Consider the following 24,259-nt stretch of genomic DNA (forward strand, 5'->3'; position numbering starts at 1 on the left):
CCATGATTACATGGTAGGTGGGCAGGTTACATGAGTGCTTCAACTAGTCCGATTCGGTTGGAGAAAGAATTGTTTTCTTAATTTTTCAGTCTTAAGTTAAACTTGAACTAAAATTTTCAAATATGCCACAATATAGTGATAATTTGTCATTGGTGTTTGCGAAAGAGGAAATAAAAACAAACTAATGAAGATAACTAGAGAGATAGTTCTAACTACAAAAATTTGGCAGTTTCGAATGCGGTTCGTTCTACTCACTTTCTGCGTTGAAAACGGTAATAAGTATATTAATCTGTGCTTTCGGTGATTCAAGGTGATGACCACAATAAAGGACGGATATATTATATAGCGAAATTAAAAATATGTTATGTGTTCTCTGAAGTTTTGTTTCATCTGAAGAAAGCTTTTATCATTGAATATATCTGTGCGGTTGAGTAGTGGAAAGTCAAATTGTACACAGGAGACTCGCAAAGATAAAAATAATCTTTTAATCAAGGACGAAAAAGGCAGTGTCAAAAACGATCACAATGAGCAATATGCAATACGCTCTTTTATTATGAAGTTCAAAGTACATAGCCACTTTATCTTATGGTGCTTGCAGAGAAAAGTGAAATGGAGTCCTGGAACGCAGTCCAGCTTTGCTCTTGGAAGCTCTCGAAGCGTGAAAAAAGATTACTTTCGAATGGTATGTTCCAGAATTTCTACTTTCAATGAAAAGTAAACTTCTTGATAACATGCACGTACCGTCACTTGAAATCCTCTTTAAAAAAACCGATATAGCCCTCTGTAGCTGTGCACTGATTTTCCAAGGTATTCTGCAATACTGCATTTTTGTATAGCAATTAATGAACTAGAGTGTTAATTATTTGGCATGGTAGGTTTTAATATTTCCTTACGAGTGGACTTCAAGTCTCTCCAAGGAATAATCCCAGGATTTCCAAATGGTATTCCGTCTTCCAATCTCAAGATAAATTCTGTGCATGCTCTTCGAGGATCCCTTTTATTTATCAGAACCTGCAATTTGTTTTTAGAAGTGTTTGCTGCAAAGCTGACTCGCGTGGTTATAACTTCACTGAAATCACCAGAAAAAAAAACAAAACGCATGAGCACCATCACCTCACTAATATTGGCCTATAATGTTGGCCCAGTATTTTTTGGAGGCCTGTTGTGGGCTTAAAATCGGCGAATTTTGCAATTAGCCATAAGGACGATGCTTATGGTGACTGAGTAGGTTAAACATTTCGTCTTTAGATCTGTGATGTTCAGTTCTAACTTGTCTCAACATGGAGAGACGACCTCTAGAGAACTTGAATCACGATGAATTCAGCTTTTTTCTTTTTGAACCGGTAAGACTGAGAACCCTGAACTTAGTTGTCTGATTTGTCGTATTGCTCTATCATTCATTAATGGCCACTGATGAAGGTGCTCATTACAGTTTTTTGTCTGCCAGCTTACTCCACAACTTGTCGCGGGCGTTTTTCAAGGTGTTTAGTATAGGCTGACATTTCGGACTCATTTAGCCTCCTTATAAGAATTGAACAGAGGATTACACAACAGCTTATATGAAGCAAAGAGACCTCATCTAGATGAACACCAAGCTTCTTTTTTCTAATTTATAAAGAAATTTAGAAATGCTATCTGGAAAATTGAAAGTCGGATCCTGAGAGTTGAAGGTTTTAACAAAGAATAAATGTGATTGTTGTCGTGAATCAAACAAACATGTCGTGTAAATAATTCAATTGAATTTTGCTGGAATCTGCATCATGCAGACTGTGCTTTGTGTTATCTTCAAATTAACGTCAGAGAAAACTGTCATTTCCCATGTAAAATTCCTTAATACGCAAAAGGGGTAAAAAATGCAAAAACTCCGAAGGACGGCCCAATTTCATCATAAATTTATGCTAAACCTTTGTAAGGAAGTTGGGAACTTATTTGAACATAACAACCTACTTTCCGTTAAATTAATAATCGACACTGATGATTTGAAAACAAATACAATTAAATTTTGTCATAAAATGTTGTCCTAACTAAAGCAAGTTGTTTGTTAACCAAATTTAACATGTTCCTGCCTCATGACAGACCACTTAGCCTTTATTCGTCAGAAATCCACTATTTTTAAAAATGTACAATATCGGTTAAATATTGGCTAAACCTCAGGATTTCATGACATTTATATCCAATGTGATGCACATAAACTCTGATCTGTTTCAGCTGTTCGCAGAGCGAGCGCATCACAGCATTGAGCATCCACAAGACAGTTCTACCTTTGAAAATATGTCAGGCAAAACCAAAGATACTCGAATTAACATAACTTCCAATCCTATCTCGTCAGATTTATCTTCATCAGAGAGGAGTAGTTCTCGTTCAAGACCACATCGCCATCGCTTGTTACACAAAAATGGCAAAGTAAATTTGCGGCCCTACAGAGTTCCGCTGAAGAAAGAACGCTTTTTGGCAGATTTCTTCACATCTATAATTGACGCTAAGTGGCGATGGGTCATAGCGATTTACTCAGCTGGTTTCATCTTCAGCTGGTCGTTTTTCGGCACAGCCTGGTTTGCGATTTTCTGGCTCCGTTTGCACTACGATAATGGGACCGTTTGTGTGGACAATGTAAATTCTTGGACATCGGCTTTCTTGTTCTCAGTGGAAACTCAAACTACCATTGGTTATGGTGGACGACAGGTATTATTTTCTTCTTTTGTGCACTTTTTTTCAGTTTCGCTGTCCTCTAAAGGTACATCAAAATTCTGAGGCTGCAACACTTATGTCAATTTCAATGATTAATCAGTACTGCAAAGGTGAGCGAAGGGTAAGCGTCGGAATTGAAAAATACTATCTGTTGCGGTAATAGGAAACGGAAGAAGAAATGACTGACTCATCATTCAAAAAGTTTAAAACACCTTGCCTAGGTTCTTTTAAATCTAAAAAACCCCTAAAATGCTCTTAATTAGACAAATGTTAAATTCATCACGCGACTCTCGAAATTGTTTTTTAGGTCGTAAAACTATGCAAACAGGTTTTATTACAGGACTCCAACTAATCATAGTGAAAAACTGACTGATAAAAGAGTACAGCAGGTTTGAGATCCTCTTATATAATACGCGACGTGACTCCTGACTAATGATGATCAGCTTTTGTTGACTTCATACAAGCTTGGGAGCTCTATGGAATATTGGATAAGCAATCAAAATGACGTTTCTAATGAGTGGTATAACTTGATACTGGTTGTCGAGAGAAACATTCCGAGACAAAACCACGTCTCTCGTTGATGAAGGACAAGATAATTATTCGGTAAACTCTAAATTAGGGGAAATTAGGAAAAATAAAGGAAGACTTGATATTTAAAGATTTTTTACTTTTTCATGTCGCCTGTGATTGATTAGAATTTTGAAAGCTAAAGACTGTTCAGAGCTAACTTTAAAAAAAATTACCGGTTTACTTGTTGTGGCTAGGACATAGAAATATTGGAAGAAGTGCGAAAGCTTTTAGATAAGAAATGCGTATATTGTGATTCTATGCACAAATCAATACTGACCGGCTTGAGGTACTTTTAGCAATCAAAAAGGGTGGATGGTATCCTCTGACGAAGACATTTAACTTTATTTGGTGTTAAGAGACAAATCTGACTGATTAACTTCCTAGAGAAAAAAAGTCATATCAATTACGAATATACTGAGTAAAATAAAAGAGGCTAGTGTCTCTATATTGAAATACAAAGATGCGTGATGACGTCAATAAGTTCTTATCGTGACGATTCTCAGCAATGTAGAATATTGCTTTGACAAAAAAGCCTCTTTCAACCAATAAATTTGCCTCACTATTGGAGCACAGTTTAATGAAGACTTTGTTTCCTTGCTAAGGAGCATATAAGTTACCTAGTTATTGTGAGAACTTTGGTAATTGCGTTAAAATTAGCCTTCTGAGGCTCTTGGTAAGTTACTTGACGCGTTTACTAGTATTGCACACAATCGAGGGCTAATATAAAGCGGCAGGAGAAACTGTTTTTTTTAAGGGTAAGACGTGCTGCGGTTTTTTTTTGTTGTTGTTACTCTCGCTGTTGTGAGCCGGGAAATTTCGCGAGGTAAATTGATTTCCAGCTTTAAAAGTTAAACGCTCTCAGCCGTCAGACTTTTGCTGAAATTTCACTCTTTAACTAACTTGTATACTTACTGCCTAAGCAGACTCTGTTAAACACAAGCCTAGCTAGCCTATTGACAGTTTTTCCAGTACTGTAATGAGGAAATTTCGTCTTCTTAGACCGTTCCGTTCACGGACGTCTCTGAAAAGTCAGAGAAGCTTAGTTTTGCGCGTCTAACCTTTTCCTATAAGAAATCGGGAGAGGATGCTGATCACAACACTTTTTGTCGACATGCTGGTCACAACACTCTCCGAACACATCAATGGGGTCGGATCGACTGACACCAAGAAATGGAAATTTGGCTAACTTGAATGCTTCATACGTAGCGAAATACGACGGAACATGTGTGAACTCAATTTTCTATTGCTAACCAACTGACTGGCAATAAATAAAGATTTTTAACTCCAGTCCTATTTCGCCGAATTTTAAACTGTATTGACATAATGATTAGCTGGGAGCAATAAACTAAACTCTGGTTTTATTTTTCCATCGAAGTCAAGCTTGTAGTTGTGGCTCTTACTAACCGAGATTAGACAAGCTGACCCTCTTCTATCTTATTTGAATTTTTCAGCGGATGCAAAAAAAAGTGTTCATCATTAATTTTTTTCTTTTACCGCAGATAACCCCACAATGCCCTGAGGCCGTGGTTTGTCTTCTGCTCCAGTCTCTCACCGGCTTTCTTTTGTCTACGTCACTGCTTGGCCTCGTTTTCGCCAAACTTTCCCGACCTCGTCCGAGGGGCCAAACGGTCATTTTCTCGAAGCACGCAGTCGTGGCGCCATACGATGGACTCTTGTCGTTGATGTTTCGGGTCGGCGACGCGCGCAAGAGCCAATTGTTAGATGTGGCAATATCTCTTCACTGCTTTTGCTTTCGGACCACAAAGACTGGGGAGGAAATTTTATTCTCCCAAACGGAACTTCCCATCACAACTGAGCATGGGAGCGAGGTCGGCGAACTCATCAAACCGTTTCTGTTACTTCCCTTGACAGTAGTGCATGTCATTGACGAGCGCAGTCCGCTGTACGAGCTTGGGCCGCAAGAGCTTGCGAATTCCCGTATGGAATTCATTGCTGTCTTAGAGGGCGTTGTGGAATCAACGAGCATGGTTACCCAGGCAAAGACTTCATTCTTAGCAGATGAAATTCGTTGGGGTCGGCGGTTTCTCCCAATCTCTCTGCATCCTGATAACAGAACAGACCTATCGTCTTTTGATGCAACATACAAAGTGAAAACACCTCAAACGTCACCCAAGGAATATGAGAGATCAAACCGAAAAAAGATAAAACATCAAGAATATGAGAATACGGCGACAGAAAAGACAGAGGTGGAAACTGAAAATGGCGACTGTCATGTGAGTGTTGAGCCAATTAACGGTTCATCAACCGTGAGTTCAACCACCTATTGTCAGAAAAACTGTAACTGTGATGTCGCTCAGACATAAGATGTACAGATGCCCGTAAAGCAGGACATTTGCGGAGAACGCTGGTCCAGTCTAAGAAAAGACTTGATCGAAGCCGCATAGGAGGTCTTAAGAGTTAATAGCGTTAACTCTTTTTCAATCACTATTCCGTCAGGAATATCCAAAGGAGGCTCATCAAAGGAGAGAGAGGCAACCCAGGAGTGAACGAAAAATTGCAGAAGGTCAATTGTCGCTCCTGGAAAAAGATGTTTCCCGCTTCAATGACTGCTTAAAAAATCTCTCTCGTCAAAACGTTGTTAAACGAAGGATATAGAAAAACTGATAAAAATTAAAAAAAAAAGAAAGAATGAAAAGAAAAAAAGGAAAAGCTTGGAAAATCTTGTGTGATATTAGTGATCAACACGGAGAAATTGGCTTACTGTTTAACCCTTTAACTCCCACGTCAAACTTGTAATTCTCCTTACTGTCAACAATACTATTCTTATATTGTTAGTTCAGAGAATTTAGTATTGGATCAACTAATTATCCTCATATTGACATTTTTCTTTATTCTCATAACTTATCTGTTTGATATTGTATTGATATTGTAAGGAGAAATTCTGTCTTGGTTATTATGGGAGTTAAAGGATTAAAGAACAAGCAACGTACTCAAGTATCTAATCTGAAATTTTGTAAATAAAATTGCCTTATATTATTGAAGTGATCTGCTTTCATTTCTAAACCATTCTTATTTAGTGAAAGACATTTTTCACTCTTTATATTGCAATTATATGAACAAATTTTGTTGCTTATTTCTGGAGCGAATGTTTTGTAATACGAGTGAATAATTTTTGTTTCGAGACGATTTAAGCAATCCTCAATTCTGATGTAAACTCTTGTTGTTAGCCGTTTATATATCTTAACTGGAATGTTTGAAAAACGATAATAAACATCAATAAAAGATTTCAGTTGACCAGAAAATGGTTTGAATCAATGTCCGATTGTCCTAGTGAGAACCGGTCTTAAAAACGACTGTTGTTGAGTTTGACAACCTGTGAGGAATTCGTCATCTGAGTCAAGTGAGAAGTGATGGGTCAGTTTTGTGCTGATGGGAAACTTTGGTTGTGATGCAAAATGTATCGCGTGATTTGAGCTCGATCGAGATCGATACGGGTGCAAAGTAAGTTCGTTCTATCTGGTTATTTGCTAATGTTCAATCTACTTTACGAGGATGCTTTCATGAGTGTTACGGAATAAATGACGAAGCCTCTTCGGCTCACCTTGATTTGCGCAATCTCGTTTCTCTTTTTTTCTCGCTCCGAGAGGCATGGGGGAGGGGAGTCGTGCCTTAAAGTCGGTAAGAGCCAATTCGATTGCCTCTACGTCGCCAAAAAGTCTTTTTTGCGTTGCTAGAAGTCGTATACAGAGTGCGTCGGTTACGAAAACTTTGTAGTAAGTTTTTGAACCATCATTCCAAAGGCAGTCTCTGATACGGCTACATTTTCGAACAAACACACTATTTACAATGGACAAAGTTAGTAGGAACCTGCACTGTTTGCAACTTTTGTCTGATTGGCAGGATGACTTTAACCCGCGGCACAATTCTAAGAAAAAATTGACTCAAAGCCTCTGACATTTATTTCAAGTTCGGACAATACAACTTGGAAATTCTGTCACAAATATTAAACCAAAATAACTTCACTTAAATGGCGAATATATCATTGCATTTACATTTTGTTTGGCGTGCAATTGGTATTGAAACAAAAGCTAACTCTGAAGCAATTCAACCGGGATGCAACCGAACAACTACTTTTCATTAACTCAGTTCATATTTCCTTGTCGGCCGATCTTTTTTTCCTTAGGCTATCCATTCTACTTACCTATCGTAACTCTACCCCTGATTGAGATGGAAATAACTTTGCTAAGCCCTCTTTGCATAAATCTGTTCCGATATTTTTACCTCTCATCACTTTATCAAAGAACGCTTTCAACAGCATTCATACTAGGATGCAAATAGTTCGCTTCCCTTTGCGCGAGCAGGCAAAAATCCACAGCATGTCGCGCACGGTCTTTCCGTTGGGTGTAACAGCGATGTGAGTTGCTAATGTGAGCTACACCGGGTTTAGTCGTCCTCTTCGTCCGACCGATCTTCGTCCGACCGATCTTCGTCGAAAGCATACCTTCGATATTCTTCATCTACGAGGAAAAAATGCATTTTTGAAATCTCTTGACATAAGTTATAAGTTTCTTGAGCAGTATTTATAACGTCCTTTCCCATGTTACACAAAAAGCTTCTTGTTTCTCTGCAATCATTACTTACTGTTTTTTGAACAAATTTCAATTACTGGTGGCTTGCAACAATTCCTGCCCCAAAAATTATTTTGTTATCAAGATACTTTACAGGAGATTCTTGTAAATGAACTTACCAGAATTAAATCCGTAATCTTCGTAATATCTTTTGTCCTGGGATGAATCTGACCATTGATCATCTTCGTCAGGATAATCATTTCGCCAGTTTCCTTCGTCTGAAAAATTGATTTAAAGCATCAGTGAAATGGATTCTGGTAGTTTGGTGTGAACACAAGAACTTAAAAAGTGTGGCAAAATTAGGGGAACAAGAGGGAAGGCGAAAGGGAGGTTGAAGAGGTAATCAAACAAGATGAATTGTTCTTTAAAAACGAAGAAAATTTTTTCCAAAAAAAAAAAGTGCTCGTCGAAAAGCAGGGAAGTTATTCCAGGATATGATCTGATCCTTCCTAAGCAACAGAATTGTTACCACCCTTGCATGTAAGAGCATCAACAGTTTCTTTACTTCTTTTCTCTTTTTTTTTTTCCCTTCTCCACAAACTCAGAAAGTCTTCTCGTTTAACGTGAAAAAGAACCCGGGTAAAACTTAAAATACTATCTACCAACCATTAGAATCATCTTCATCGTCATATATTTCACCAAAATCTTCATCAAGACTTTCATGAACAAGGTCAGCATCGAAAGGCAAAACTTCAACTCTAAGAGAAAAATATTTGTTTGATAATTGTGAGCCAGATACAAAAGGAAAGCAATTCTATCGCCTGTCTAGAAAATTTTACAAAATTATATACATAATGAGATGATGAACATGTGAATGACACTAATACTTTGAGCGATGACTACTCAGAGGGGGGTTTTTGAAATACTTTCATGTCATACAATCCCCTAGAATGAAAGCTAATGAGCAGAACTTTTACACGTCGCTAAAATCTGTTGCATTAGGTGGTTCCCTCTCCTGCATCTGTCTGTCGATGAAACCATAGTGTGTGACCATTCATCTGAAAGCTACGAACTAGTTCTTGCTTATGGCACTGTTGTTTATGACAAACAAAGTGGTTATAATTTCAATGGATGGGAGCTATATGTGTAACCATTCTAATGTTAGTTCAGAGAATTTAGTATTGGATCAACTAATTATCCCCAAATTGATATTATTTCTTTATTCTCATCACTTATCTGGTTGATATTGTATTGATATTGTAAGGAGATTCCAATAAACTGTCTTGGTCACTCATGAGTGAAAGGGTTAATTTCTTGAAGTAAGCAGTTCAAGTTTCCATGTGTTTGGATGAGAACCTAGTATCCATTCATTTACATCCCAAGGTCAGTTTGCATTTTCTCCTTACTGTTCTCTGTAAATTTCCATGGTACTGACAAGGAGAATTTGTTTAACAATCAAGAGCCTCTTCAGATATTAATCATTTCTTTTATTCCTAGGACCCTAATGTTTGATTCACCAGTAACAATGTAAGGAGAATTTTGATGTTAGTCACTCTCTGGGGTTAAAGAGTTAAGCCTGAGAAAGAGCTTCCTTGTGCCTGTCCAAAAAAAAATTGCAGTCCTGAAGACCTATAATAATATTATAATTTAACAGTCCTTTCCAAAGACTATTGAGTTTTAATGAGAAACTAAAGCATACTCCATCCTTTGCCTAGGCAAATCTAGTTGTAGGTGTACATGTTATGAAGTATACAGATTTTGGAAATATTTAACAAAACACTTACATATCACCAAGCTGTCCAAGATTATCATTGGCATAATAAAAATCATACACATATCCATTTGCTTCTGATTTCTTCTGCTCGGTTCTTTCTTTTGAAGAATCTGTGAAATAATGATAAAAAAAATTTGTTTTTAAATATCCTATAGAGTTGCTCAGCTAAATAGCAAAATCATTTCAGAGCTAATTTCTATCAACTAAATTGGCATGCAAATATCAGGAAACAGGAAAAGAGTTTTTAAGATTCAGTTGATAATAAAGGGAAGTCAGAACTAAACTTCACCATCACGTAGTGGCACATGTCACACCCAACAGCCAATAGCTCATTCATAATGAACTACATGTACCACAGTTACTGTAGTACACTGTAAATATTTAAGAAAGAGCAGCAGTTGTAGTGTAAATCTTGTCTGGTGCAATCAAAATCATGCTGAGAATGACAAAAAACCAATTCTGCCATCATTAAGCAATGTGTGCATTATATACCATCAGTCACTGCCAACTTTTCCCGAATCATCTTAACTGAGTTGCAAAGTATTGCATTAACATCAGCAGCTTGCTGTGCCTTCCTTGATCTTCTTTCTTCTCGTCTTTTTTCACTACATTAAGGAAGGTAAAGATAAAAGTATCTATTACATTGGTGAAATATAAACAAGGTGTTTACTGCCATCTCATTAGAAAAATATTTTTGAACACTACTCCCATGTGGAAAATACAAGGCTCCAAACTCACAAATTAGCAACCTTACAAAATGAAATTGTTAAACAAAGGTAAAATTTTGGTCACAAGACTCTTGGTGCAATATTACATGACATATACTAAACTGCCACACACACATCACATGACCTGCATTTATTTTGAAGATTTCTAAAGGCTTCATACTCAGGTAACTTAACACTTTACCTCCCAAGATCTCATTAGTTATTCTCCTTACTGTCTCCTGTACAGTTCTTGTGATGTTCATTTGGAGAATTTTGTTTTGGATCAACTTATAATTCCTTGAATGATATCTTTCTTTATTCTCATCACCTGTCTGCTTGATATTGTATTGATATTATAAGGAGAAATTCTCTCTTGGTCACTCATATGAGTTAAAGGAGGATAACTGGATGAGCAATATTTAATGGGAATGTTTTCCTCAATTTGATTTAGGCTTGAAAAGCTGTTTAACAAATGCTATAACTTGCCACAAAAGCCAAACCTTGCATACTCAGGTGGCAACATTGGTGACTTGAACAGCAAATTTAGCTGCCAAAATTTTTTCTAGTTGCTTTTATGATGGAAAACAAAATGGTTAGAGCATGTAGCACTAAAGTATATGTTAATCTGTTGTAGAAATTTTTTTAATCTTTCTCCAAGTGTGTGATTGATATTTTTAACCAATATGGCATGTACAATCAAGTTCAAAATTCAATTGTTCATTCATTTTGTCTTACACAGAATAACAAGGTTCAGTATTATATAATATAACTTTTACAGCCCTTAGTTAGACAAGTAAGCAAGAAGTCTTTTTTTAAAATTCTCTCAGGTATTTTGCATGCCTGTCTGTATGCCTAGATTAAATATGAAGTTAAACTATATGACCACATTATTTTTGAAATTACAACCAAGTCTCTGATTTAGACTGGGTCAAATTATCACTTTTGAAACCATGATTTATGTTTCATATAATCAGAAAGAAAGGTTAAAAGATAATCCAGGTCTACCATGTCATGAAGAAATTTCTTCCCATAAAACAAAATAATTAACAAATCACATTGAAATGAACTCCAGAGAGAATCTCACCACATACCTCATTGATTCCTGGTCTTTAACAAGGTCATATACACTTAGAAGTCTCTGCACCTCAAGATCAACATCATCAGCAGCTCCACCTGATGCAGCATCCACCTTGGTTAGGTCCCCTTTACTTTCTGATTGGCTGTGTAGAAATACCTTTTCTTAATAATAATGTGAACAAGATAACCAGTTCACACACTAGATTTTTTTTTTTGTATAAAATCATTATCAAAAGTGTAGAACAAACAAAGAAATGCAAGGCATGGATTCTTAAAATATCTTCTACTGTGGTCTTTTAAATACCTGTGAAATCTTAAATTATATTCAATAAGAACTTAAGGAATCTTAATCCTTTAATTTCGATACCAAAATTTTCGTTCTCCTTACTGTCAACCATACGATTCTTATAATGTTTGTTCAGAGAATTTAGTATTGGATCAACTAATTATCCCCAATTTGATATTTTTCTCTATTCTTATCACTTATCTGCTTGGTATTGTATTGATATTGTGAGGAGAAACTCCGTTTTGGTCACTCATGGGAGTTAAAGGGTTAACACTGGATCAAGAGGATTATAATCATAACAAATGCAAAACAACATCTGGATTTCTACAACTGAATAGAAATAATGTGACGTAATACAACAGTAGAGGTACTATACCTGGTTGATCCATGGTCATTTTCCCTGTTTGAGGAAATTACTTTAAACCTGGCCTCCTGATTCAGAAGCTGGGGAAACATATCTTGTCGTTATGCTAATTACAGACTGATGTTCATTTAATATTTGTTTCACAATGACACAAATACATGGAAACACAACTTTGATTCAACTGGGAACAAATGCACCACTTTTGTTGAGAAATGATGTGGAGGAGAGTAGTGTTAAGCAGCAGGATAACATTCCCATTCTCTAAATAGATTGACCCAGACTAGTTAGACCCACCTCCAATAGGAAATTGACATCCAGTTAACATAACTATATTTTGCTAGCTTTGGAAATTACAGACTCTTTAGGGTTGCAACATGAATAAAAAAAAAGCACATCTTGTCATGGTGAAAAAAGTGAGGAACTGATGATAAGGATACTGTAATTATTCAATTGGTGGCCCAAAAGAAAGAATCAAGAAGAACTTTACCAATTTATACCAAAAAAGAAACTTACGATAAAAAGAGAAATTCTACCTTCTTCTTTTTCCGCAATCTGTCTTGAAAAGCTTGTTGAGTTTGGATATGCGATTTTGCCAAGTCTTCATGGTTGATAGACTGTTTAATCTTAGTCTGTTATGAAAATTAAATTTAAAAAAATTGATGGATTTTCAAATAATTTGTTCTACAAAACTGAATAACACACAAAATTAACTCAGTGAAGTTTTCAAAGTAAACTCTTTCAACAATTTTCTGGAAAGAGATTTTTCAAGGCTACCTAAATTCTGCATGATTCCAGCCCCCTGATTTCTCAAGTCAGTATGATACTAACCAGCAAATCTTTTCTTTTAGTTTCATCTCCCTGAGGTACACTCCCGACAAACTTGAAAACTCGCTCAACTGAAATCAATAAATTGTTCATTGTCAGAAACTGGCACATTCTTGTAATCTTAAGGTTAACAGCAATGTAAAAAAAATCATATGCTGTATTTGCTGCCTGAGAGGTCCTGTTAATTCCTTGAAAGCATCATTTACTTTGGAAATTTCATGAAAATTTCAGTTCTTAAGTGATGTTCTTCTTTATTTGCTGTCAATATTGATGCTGTATTGACAATTTTCCTAATGATTAAATGCTTTCCATTGATTTGAATTTTTACATTGTAAACATAACTGATAATTAATAAAATCAAATTTAGAGGAAAACTCACACCACATAGGAAAATAAAATTAATGCTTGCAAAGACTTTGATTAACCCATGTCCTACTGCAACCAAATTAGGTCACTAGTATAACACTTATTCCTGGTAAAATCTCCGCACAGCCCCAAATCCAGTTCTTGGATAGAGAAAACAATGACAAAAACAATAGATTGCCTTTGGGAAAACAGATTTGTTTTACAATAGTGCGGGGCTGTGCTGAAATTTTACCTTATTCCCCCCTAACCTCTGTCTCAGTCTTACAGGTCAGTTTATGAGATAAGATGAGAAGACACAAGAAGAGATAAGATATTTTCTTAAGATAGTACATTTTCCAAAATCTTCTCTAGAGGCAAAATATCTCTTGAATTTAACTTTAAAAATTTTCAGCTCAGAGCTAAGACTCTCTGATACATTTTCCTCAGAAATATTACACATTCCCGAATTAAAATCTTAAGCTCGTGTTCCAGTAAAATTTTGGATGGAAGGTGATTTGTTGCCAGTGTACCTGCAATGCACAACGTGGGGCCAATTCATGAGGACTCAAGAAAAGAGCTTGGTTTAATGATCGCTTTTTATCTACGAAGAAATTACAGCATATGTAAGTCGAATTCCACATACCGGTATCAGTAGATGTTGACTCATTGTTCTTAAAATACGTAGCATCTTTTTCACAGTCTTCGTTCCTTGCAATATACGGTTTCTTTAAGACCTGCGCGACAACTGTCAAAAATACCTCGGGTTAGATTTAATAAGGTTGAAGACATGTGTGCCCACTTTTATAAGGAATACAGCATCCGTTAAAAATTTCATTACCACTTGAGGTGGTCAAAGATTTGACAAGAGAGAGCTTAATTAGAACGTGTAGGAGATGAACTCACGCAGTGCATCCAGAGGATCTTCTGTTCTTTTACGTTTTATCCTCAAGACCATCGAACGATCATCCGCCGCCATCTTGACATCTTGTCTTAGAGTGCATGACGGGAAGGCGAGCATCAAACATTACTTATTAGAGTGGAGTTTCGCAGACGCATCAGAGACCATCTCTCTAATCGCGAAAGTATTTCACTTGTTAATAAATCTAACTCAAGTTTTGTGGTGTTAGGTGAAGGCTTACAGAAGGGAAAAAACCAACCTTAGAAATTTCTGTTTTCACACTTCTTTCAGCTGGGCCCTTTTTAAAAGCTCCTTCTGGTTTTCTCGCGTTCGGCCCTACATGTTCGTGTGGCAAGCTGTTTGGGTGTTTCGGCCTGATCGCCGCATTAGGGTATATATCTCGCATCAATCAGATTGCCGCATAAGGGTATGTATCTCGCACTAATCATATCACAGTATTTGGATATCTTGCACCAATCACAGTGTTCGGGTGTTTTTTTCTTGTAAATGATGTCATGGAATCAGGGGGGTGTGCGCAAAAATTACATTAACCTGAAATTCTGGGCTCATTTAATAAGTGTACTGGTTTGTGGCCTTCGCGAGAGCCTCATCGATTAAGGATTAAGGTCGAGATTTATCAGGATATGAAAGGTTCGCATTTAACTTTTTGTATCATTTTAAGTTTAAAACGTGTTTTCTGCTCCTTTACTCACAACACACACAACAAACAACTTACATTCCATCACGCACCATGCAAACAACGTCCAAAGTCCAATCAGAACGTACCAAATTACAGCACTAGCTAACTTACCAGCACCTTACAAACGACTCATTAACGACGTGAACAAACCGACAAACAGACCGACAAACAACAGACGGATCGAAACCGACCAATGACTGTTAACAAACTCTACATGAGTCTTCCAGCCAATCACATCACGGCTAAACAGACCAATCACGTTCAACAGACCAGACTTTATAACATCATCGACTGACAACTATTCCTTACTTGACTCTGAAGATGACTATCGCACAGATAGTCGAAACGTCAGTCACCAACAACAGTTCTTTTCAGAACTACACTCACCCGGACGATCACACTACACAAACTACTGATACTCCTGGGTTCAAACCATTTACTTTACTAGCTAACTGTTAGGCAATTTTTCACGTGCTTGAATTGTATTTCACTAATTAAATTCCATTTTTCCACAATAGACTTATTTCCTTGTAAACAACCTGCATTTTATCATGTCTTCTTACCGCATCGTTCAACCACACTGAAAAAATTCACATGGGACCAAATGCCTCTGATAGTGAAGTTTTCACGCAATTCTCCCGCGTTTTACTTATTCTACAAGTCAAATTTGCTTTTAACTACCTTAGACTTAACCCAATCGCGTGTTAATTCTTTGTAAACCTGCATTTTAGCACATAATTCACACTCATAAGGCAAAGTCCATATGGGCAACTACCAATCTAGGAGCCCTCTTTGAAATATTATCCTTTTCCCTTGTTCAATGTATTTTCACTTATCGAGGTCGCAATACATATTTATTTACTTCTTCTTTCCAATTGCTTAAATTGGAAAATTTACTGCGATGATCATATTTCACTTTCATCTACAACCGCAGTACAAATATGAATTATTTCATATAAACTTCACATCATTTCACTGCACGGGAAGATATGAACTCAATAAATTGACCTCGCTCCCAATGTGTGGCTTCATAGCTCAGTTGGTAGAGCATCGCACCGGTATCGCGGAGGTCACGGGTTCGAATCCCGTTGAAGCCCTGATTTTTTTCAGGCTTCTTCTTTCCAATTGCTTAAATTGGAAAATTTACTGCGATGATCACATTTCACTTTCAATACATATTTAGTTAGGGTCTATTGGAAATACAACAGAGTTTCAGTTTGCTTTTCGTATTAAAATTTGGTGGAAATACATTTTTGAGGGAACAAACTGTAGACGAATAATTTTGATTTTCTCTCTGTAAGAAGAGCGGCAGGAAGCGTAGTCCCTTTCGCAACTGTTCTTTGGTCTCGTCATGCAACGTGCTCTATCTCCAACTGGGATATACACAAATGGCGTTGAGTAACGTGACTAAACAACGGCTACGAAGGAGCAACAGCAAGCGTGGTACCGATGCATTTTATTTTCGCCCAAAAGTATTTAGACAATAGATCATAAAATACCCGTGTGAGTTCAAATGAATTAGTATTTTTTTTCCTTCTCCTAAGGTGAAGTAATACGACATTTTAGTTCTTTTGAAAGTCCTGCTCTTTTTCTGTTACGAAAATGAAAACACTAGGTATACGAAGTGTCCAACGCTACCCACCCAGCCGAAAAAAAATAACTCTTGTCTACTACGCATGCCTATGTTTTATAATGGGGTGATTCTTTCTTCATTCCAATGAGGTTCAACATAAAAGGCTCATAACATTAACACCTTCATTAAAGTTTGTTTGTCCGAAACTTGTTAAAGTTAAAAAATAACAAATCGTATGTCGACGTATGGGAAAAATTATAAAATAAAAATTATGCAGTGTCCCCGTTACATATCTGTTTTTAATTTTTTCTTGAAAAAAATCATCTTTTAAAACCAGAGCTATTTATTCAGTCTGGTCATTTCTTAACATGTATGAATATGAATGGTATATCTTTGCATACATTGATACGACTTTCAGTTGTGTTAGCACGGTGGTGCATTGCAAAATCAAACAAGTTCAACGCAAGCGTTAGCCCTTCGTCATCGCTCCAAAGAAGGGCAAACGCTCGAAACGCCAGCTTTAACACTCTTTACCGTGGCTAGTTTTCGTTATCGACTCATTGGACAATAATTAATTACCCTGACTAAAGGTCTGGTTCGGCTGAGTACACTGATACAGCTATCACTCAAATAAGTACCGAGGTTCCTAGTCGGATTGCAAGATCGGTAAAACAACCTGCATTTGGTCTTCTGAGTTTGGTTTTCACCTGTTTGAGTGCGGAGGTGACTGCTGAGATCACCAGACTGGCGAAACAAATTGCCACATTGTGTTCACTGATATGGAATTTTACCTGTGTAAGTACGGAGGTGGGAAATGAGGTAACAAGAGTTTTAAAACGACTTGCCACTTTGTGTACACTGATATGGCTTTTCATCTGTATGAATACGGAGGTGCTTGGTCGGGTGGCCAGAGTTGTCAAACGACTTGCAACGTTGTGTCTACTAATATGGCTTTTCACCTGTGTAAGAGCGGAGGTGCATGATCAGGTTACCGGGCTGGTTAAACGACCTGCCACATCGTATAATGTGATATGGCTTTTCACATCTATGAGAGCGGGAGTGTATGGTCAGACTACCAGGCTGGTGAAGCGACTTGCCATATTGTATACACTGATATGGTTTTTCGACTGTGTGAGTATGGAGGTGCATGGTCAGGTTACCAGGCTAATTAAACGACTTTTTGCACATTGTGTGTACTCATATGGTTTTTTCACCTGTGTGAGTACGGAGGTGCATGTTCAGGTGACCAGGCTGGTTAAACGACTTTCCATATTGTGTACACTAATATGGCTTTTCACCCGTGTGAGTACGGAGGTGCATGGTCAGGTGACCAGGCTGGGCAAACGACTTTCCACATTGTGTACACTGATATGGCTTTTCACCCGTGTGAGTACGGAGGTGCATGGTCAAGCTACCAGAGTGGTTAAACGACTTTCCACATTGTGTACACTGATATGGCTTTTCACCCGTGTGAGTACGGAGGTGCATGGTCAGGTGACTAGGCTGGGCAAACGACTTTCCACATTGTGTACACTGATATGGCTTTTCACCCGTGTGAGTACGGAGGTGCAGGGTCAGGTGACCAGGCTGGTTAAACGACTTTCCACATTGTGTACACTGATATGGCTTTTCACCCGTGTGAGTACGGAGGTGCATGGTCAGGCTACCAGAGTGGTTAAACGACTTTCCACATTGTGTACACTGATATGGCTTTTCACCCGTGTGAGTACGGAGGTGCTTGGTCAGGCTTTCAGAGCGGTTAAACGACTTTCCACATTGTGTACACTGATATGGCTTTTCACCCGTGTGAGTGCGGAGGTGCCTGGTCAGGTTACCAGGCTCGGTAAACGACTTTCCACATTGTGTACACTGATATGGCTTTTCACCCGTGTGAGTACGGAGGTGCTTGGTCAGGCTACCAGGCTGGGTAAACGACTTTCCACTTTGTGTACACTTGTGTGAACTTTTACCTTCGTCGGTCCAAAGGTACTTGTTTTTAGGAAATGTCGTATTAGACGAATTTTGCTGCTCATTAGCGTGAAAACTTATATGGCTGTTAAAATGATCCAATGACGTAAATTTCTTCTTACAAATAGTACATTGCCAGATTTTTATCTCTGTTCTTGTTGAACAATAATATTTCTTGTGTCTGAGAAGAAAGTTTATGGAGGTAAACATCTTTCCACAACCATCACATGGGTCGATAACACCTAGAAAAAAATATCAAAATGAATCTAGGTGTATAATTTGTGTGCATGCCGCCAAGCCTGGCCATCGTAGCTTTTCCTTTCTTTCCATTTTGTTATCGAGGCTAAAGTTTTCCGATGTGCATGTGCGAAAACGTAAATTTTGGAACTCCCTATAAATTTACTCTTGGAATCGCACTGGTAGTAATTATTTTTTTCTAATCAAATACTCATTTTTTTAACATACTTTTTTTACTGCCTCGATCCGGATCATCAACAAGCGATATCCCCAGATCTCTGGCGTAGCTCTCTCCATACCACACTAACAGTTCTTCACCTGGATTGATTGATTTGTAAGTACGGTAGTAAATCTCGCCTCTAAACTGAAAAGCCACCATATTCTGCTCATCCTCGCAGCGAGAGCAATTTACAAACCGCATCCAGTTGCTTTGACTTTCTTCGTGTCCATCCACGAAATGACTAAACTTACCACTTTTCACAATCTTCAAAAATACAATAGAATCCGTTTCCTTACGCACGGATATTTGTCCACGGACGTTATCTGTTCCGATATGCGAACAGTTTTCCAAGAGCGAAGCTCCAGGAAAACCGTGGGCTTCGAGGGACAGATTATGTCCAAGGACAACTATACGAGCTCATTTTAGTGCCAAATGGAGGCTATTATGTTTATTATGCTTCAAATATTTTGAAATTCGCGGGAAAAATGTTAACGAACAGCTTACCGTCTACGGCATGGGATGTTCACTTTTTAGTGTTCTCTGGTACGATTTTGTGCGCTAAAAATCACCTTTCTTCTTCTTCTTCAACAACCACACAACGCTGTCTTATCTGGAAGTCTATTTTAAACTCAGAATTTTCTGCAATGAACTAAAATATTGAAAATTGGAAAAACAACACTTGGGGCGAGATGAATATCCACCACTAGCTACCTCAACTTTGGTGAATGTTTGTCAAATATTTCCGTCTATCCATTCTTGGCTTTAGGTTTAGAGTGCTTTATAACTCTGCATGTTTTCCGCTTTTGAACAGATATCTAACATCTAATCATCAATCGAAAGATGAAAAAATTTGCTAAACTATTCAGAAGAATATCACTTTACCTCCCACATGTAACACGTGTTCGTCTCATCAGTAATGTTCTCCCATCCTATCTTCTTCCCTTTGTATGGACCGAATCGTACTCCCTTCGAAATATCAGTAGTACTGAAAACACCTAAACCGGCTCCAGGAATTGACGAACTTTTTATTTTAAGAACAGCTGGTAGTGAGGAGACTGCAGGCGATAAATTTGAATTTTTTGTTGTATTCCTGTCAGCTATGATTTGCAAAGGCCCGTGTACTGGACAATCACCATAATGAAGGTCTTGACATTCTTCGCAAACTAAATAGAGTGAAAAATCGAGTTAACAGATAGGAAAGTTCTTTTTGAGAATAAATATCGAATATGTTACGAAAAGGAGACCCAAATCTTACAGGGGTCAACATCACACGCTCACAATGTGTATCACCTTTAACTTTTAACTTCCGTTAACCAAACATCATTTTGCTCAAATCGTTTGTCTTCCCAGAAAGACACAAAGACTAATTTGTCTCAATGGCGACGGAGAGGGAAAAATCTTTTCGGAAACATATATTTAAGTTTAATTCAAAGCCGGTCCTGTTAAATGCATTTTGTACCTAAGCCCTCGGTTAATCGAAAGTTGAATAATGCTATTCAATGGATAAATCGCTATGCGGTGGACAACGCTATACGTTTAATAATCACCTATCCGCCGGATAGCGATTATCTGTTGGATAGCGTTATCCGACCTCTTTACAACTGGGCCAAGGTGATTACTCAGTATTGCATTGTGAATCATGTACTGCACATAAAAATTATGTAATCATGCAAATAAGCACGCGCGCATTCCGAGAACACGGTATTGTTTTTCAATCGATTGACGAGGTAAAGAGGAACGTTGGTCTTCATCTCTTGAACGGGCGCGGTGACCTATATTTTTCATTTCATGTATAACTTTAGATTTCGAATCATCCCATTTAAATTGGAGAAATAAAAAAATAAAAAAAAATCGACGAAAAGAAATAGCTGAAGGCGTGCGCGAAGTCCGTTACTCGATGATGCAAATCATAACCTTGAACTGGAGCACCGACTCGATTAACGTTTTGATTCGATGTCGTTCAAATTAAGTGATTTTTGCACAACTACACATCAAATTTTTTCGTGTGCCCGGGACTTTCTACCTATTAAGTTTTTTCCAAATGTCATTTTAAAACCCCTTGCTTTTAGCTTCCGCAAAGGTAGGCATTAATAGGGTACGTTTTGGTCATCATATCTTTTAAACAAGGACGGTGACCTATCTTTTTTGAAACAGACCATGGTAGGGGATATTTAAGGAAAGATAAGAAAAATTGTTCGATAACGTTTTTTTTTTCTGAGGAATCACTTCAAGTTATAGACCATCAGCAAAACTGACCAAATACTGCAGTTCAACTTACATATATAATGGTCATCGTCTGGAACTTCAGCCTCGCAGTACGAGTGCCTCATCCCTCGTGTTGCATATTGTATTCGCTTCTTTGGAGGCTGGGCTCTTTTGATTTTCTGTGGCGTTTCCTTAACTTTCTTTAAAGAAATCACTGTACTTTCGTCAGGGATTGAATCTACCTCTTCCCCTAACCTAACTAATTCCTCAAATTCATTGGGGCAACTCTGTTCGTCTTCCACCTGTAGTTATGTTGAAAGAAACAAACAATCAATCAAACAAGTAAACAAAACTAGAGAACAGTACTTGAGTTGTACGTACATTTACTCTCTGTTGAACAGGATTTTGCCCGCGACATATACCATATCTTTTGTTGTATAACGTAATCGAATTCATGTGACTTTTTATATAGGGATCTCGCTATTCGCAAGTATTTCTTGTATTCGTCGTTTGGAATTGAGCCTAAATTTCTCGGAGAAGTGTAAAATTTCAAATCGCACAGTAGAATTAAGTCTTAAAAGTTCTAGGAATATTTTCGTTAACATTCTCTGCACTTTTTCGGAATGATGACCTATCTAATGTGCAAAATGTGGCGTCGCGAGGTTCACGATTTCAAAGGCATCGTGCATTACACCCGATGTCATTCTCTCTGAAATATTGTCAGTTGATTAATTATAAACAGCCTAGGCTTAACGTTTTTACGAGTTACAGTTGACACAGTCTCTTCATGGTCTACAGAAAAGTTTTCAAAAATTAGTTCCTTTTAATCCCAAATTGGGGGGATAAGCAAGCTCTAAAACCAAGAGAAAAAAATAGAATGATAACTAAAAAAATAAGCACAAAAACACGATGCGTAGTTCACAAATAGTTGTCTCTCGGGTTATGGCCAAAAAATCATTATCGTCACGCCGAATGCCTTTTGTGCACCTCCTTTTTGTGCAAATAGATCACCAAGAGATTGAAGAAAGAGGAGCAAGACTATTTTTTAAAATCATGCATAGTGGCCACGTTGTTAAGCAAGAATAAAAATGACCGCGTCCTCAGTCGAATTTTTTGTACATTGAAGACAATTTCTAAAAATTTATTTTAATCTTTTAGATCTCAAATGCGGCCAGTGCGGTGATGTGCTGGACTTTATCTACTCTGATGGATGTGAAAACCACACAGTTTTTAGAGCAAATTTGTCCTCTTAAGTAAGCGGCGGAAGTGCCTTTTTTGAGCAAATCTCTAACAGTCTAAGCAACAACTCTATCATTACCACTTTTATTTCCATCTGTCCTTGTTGAACAGGCACTGTTTGAGGTTTTGGTCGAAAATCTGCAGTGATTAAAAAAGTATAACTCCTCACGAAATAATTCCGTTGAAGTAAAAGAATGTGCTGATAAATAAAGTGAATTATAGTAACCTGTACTTATTATGTTGCTACAGTTGCCAGGGTTCTCATTAAGAAATGAAGAAGTTGAAATTACTGTTAAAAATGAGTGAAAATTCTCCACGTGTGAACAAAATTGCCAGGCCACTAAAATTTAGCTGCAAAATTCTGCGGGGTGGCTGTAGAATTCTCCGATCACTGATACAGATGTATGAAATCCCAGGGTTGCTTAGACCGGTGACACACCTGGCGATTTAAGATTCGCCTAAGGTGGCGAATTTTATCGCCAGCAAAAATCGTCAATATCTGACATGTCAGATATCGGCGATCGGCAGAAATTGGCAGAAATCGCCAGAAATCGCCAGAAATCACTATTACTGCAACAGACACACCTAGCGATTTTCGCCGACACAAGCAACAGCCAGTCGTTAATTCGCCGGTTAATTTACATATTTACATAGGAAAAAATTTACCTGGGATAAACCTTTTTATCATTTTATTTCTTCGTCTGACTTCTTCTGACCCTGGAACCCAATCTTCATCACTGTCATCACTACTCTCATTTGAACTCTCCCCATCTTGGCCGAAGTATAGTGTTTTACTCTTTTTTACCGGCGTTCTACGAGGACGACCTTGGAGCCCAGCTGGAACTACAGAAACAGGAAGTCCTGAGAACGAAGAGCGACTCGTAAATATGCAAAATGAATAGTTATATTCTTAGGTTGAGAGGTAGTTAAATCAGTAAAAAAGCTGCATCAAGGCAGAAATTTACATCTTCAAAATTGAGGAAAGGGGTGACTTTCTAAGGGGAAGTAGATACTGATGTTTAAGGCTGATTAACTGCTCAATCAAATCAATTTTCCAAGAGAGTATGATATTCAGGGAGAGATATTTTGTTCAAGAGAGTAGTATAGTCACTCGAGGCATTCTGTTCGTAAAGGTTTTGACAGGAAGTTCCAAATTGCATAAATTGGGCCAAATGTTTTTTTCAAGCAAGCAATCATAGCAGTTGCCAAAATCATGATAATTCATAAATGCTCCATTTACATCAAAGATGATGCACGTTTCAAACTGAACAGTTTATCGGTGTAAACGGGGCTTAAGAAACATCAACACTAATGTCTTTGGCAAGGAAATATTAGTTATAAAATACTCACCTAGACTTTTCATGTACTCGTGGTTCTTTTTTATGTTGTGAAATCGCTGAATTTCATACTCAGACAATTGATTCGTCATGGCCAGTTTTTTTTTCTCCTATGGTTCAATAAAACAAGTATACAAGGCGAAAGTGAGCTTAGCATCTAAAATACACGAAAGTACTTAAGCTTGCTTGCTCACTATAGAAACGAAGAGTTCGGTTCACTTTTAATAATCAGCTTTTGAAGTTGTCCTCTAACTATTTTATAAATTCCTTGGTTGCAACAAAGAATCTTCTACGCATGAAAATTGACGGTCGAGGTTTGACCTAAGTTTTGTCAGAGATACAACAGGTTCGTTTCAAAAATCCTCACAGCTCTTTAAAGCAAAATCTTAGCTCATGCACGCCTGATATCTAGGGCAACCAACTTACCTCTTTTTGCTTTGAGGAAGTCTGTCTTCAACCTTCCAAGTTTTTCCTGATAGTATGTTGAGTCCTTGATACAATGAACGCGAGCAACTGGAAATTTAAACTGTATTATCGACGGGAAAAATCGTCGAGATGTAAACTCCAAAAAAGTCTCTGAACTCAGCTGAAATCTTTTTTCCTCTCGCTGAACGTCATCTCCGACCAAGCATCTGATTGGCTAGTGACTGGAAGAGAGAAAGAAGAGGCGGGAAGAGAAAACGCGGGCCGCCGCATGCCGGCGCGGCTACACAGCAG

At 37.7% G+C, this 24,259-nt stretch overlaps 3 protein-coding genes across 3 annotated transcripts; 1 reads left to right on the forward strand and 2 right to left on the reverse strand.

Annotated features, from left to right (window-relative positions):
• The first annotated feature begins 1,188 nt into the window (after positions 1-1,188).
• On the forward strand, positions 1,189-6,521 carry LOC113676057 (ATP-sensitive inward rectifier potassium channel 11). Its single transcript, XM_027192679.2, has 3 exons — positions 1,189-1,343; positions 2,209-2,682; positions 4,758-6,521. Exons 1-3 carry the CDS (start codon positions 1,281-1,283, stop codon positions 5,580-5,582), a joined length of 1,362 nt encoding a protein of 453 aa, XP_027048480.2. The 5' UTR covers positions 1,189-1,280; the 3' UTR covers positions 5,583-6,521.
• A 634-nt stretch (positions 6,522-7,155) lies between these two features.
• On the reverse strand, positions 7,156-14,212 carry LOC113676058 (putative RNA polymerase II nuclear localization protein SLC7A6OS). Its single transcript, XM_027192680.2, has 11 exons — positions 14,069-14,212; positions 13,809-13,910; positions 12,824-12,891; positions 12,529-12,624; positions 12,008-12,075; positions 11,360-11,488; positions 10,054-10,166; positions 9,572-9,671; positions 8,454-8,545; positions 7,967-8,065; positions 7,156-7,736 (listed from the first exon to the last, which is right to left on the reverse strand). The coding sequence occupies exons 1-11, from the start codon at positions 14,181-14,183 to the stop codon at positions 7,663-7,665; spliced, it is 1,056 nt and encodes a 351-aa protein (XP_027048481.2). The 5' UTR covers positions 14,184-14,212; the 3' UTR covers positions 7,156-7,662.
• A 2,991-nt stretch (positions 14,213-17,203) lies between these two features.
• Positions 17,204-24,136, reverse strand: LOC113676062 (histone-lysine N-methyltransferase PRDM9). The gene is made up of 8 exons (XM_089193430.1): positions 23,969-24,136; positions 23,556-23,652; positions 22,872-23,066; positions 22,285-22,343; positions 21,040-21,268; positions 19,644-19,924; positions 18,770-19,025; positions 17,204-18,546 (listed from the first exon to the last, which is right to left on the reverse strand). Exons 2-8 carry the CDS (start codon positions 23,632-23,634, stop codon positions 17,618-17,620), a joined length of 2,028 nt encoding a protein of 675 aa, XP_089049556.1. The 5' UTR covers positions 23,635-23,652; positions 23,969-24,136; the 3' UTR covers positions 17,204-17,617.
• Positions 24,137-24,259: the final 123 nt, after the last annotated feature.

The sequence above is a fragment of the Pocillopora damicornis genome, chromosome 14 (assembly GCF_964200805.1).
Source record: "Pocillopora damicornis chromosome 14, jaPocDami1.2, whole genome shotgun sequence".
NCBI lineage: Eukaryota > Metazoa > Cnidaria > Anthozoa > Scleractinia > Pocilloporidae > Pocillopora > Pocillopora damicornis.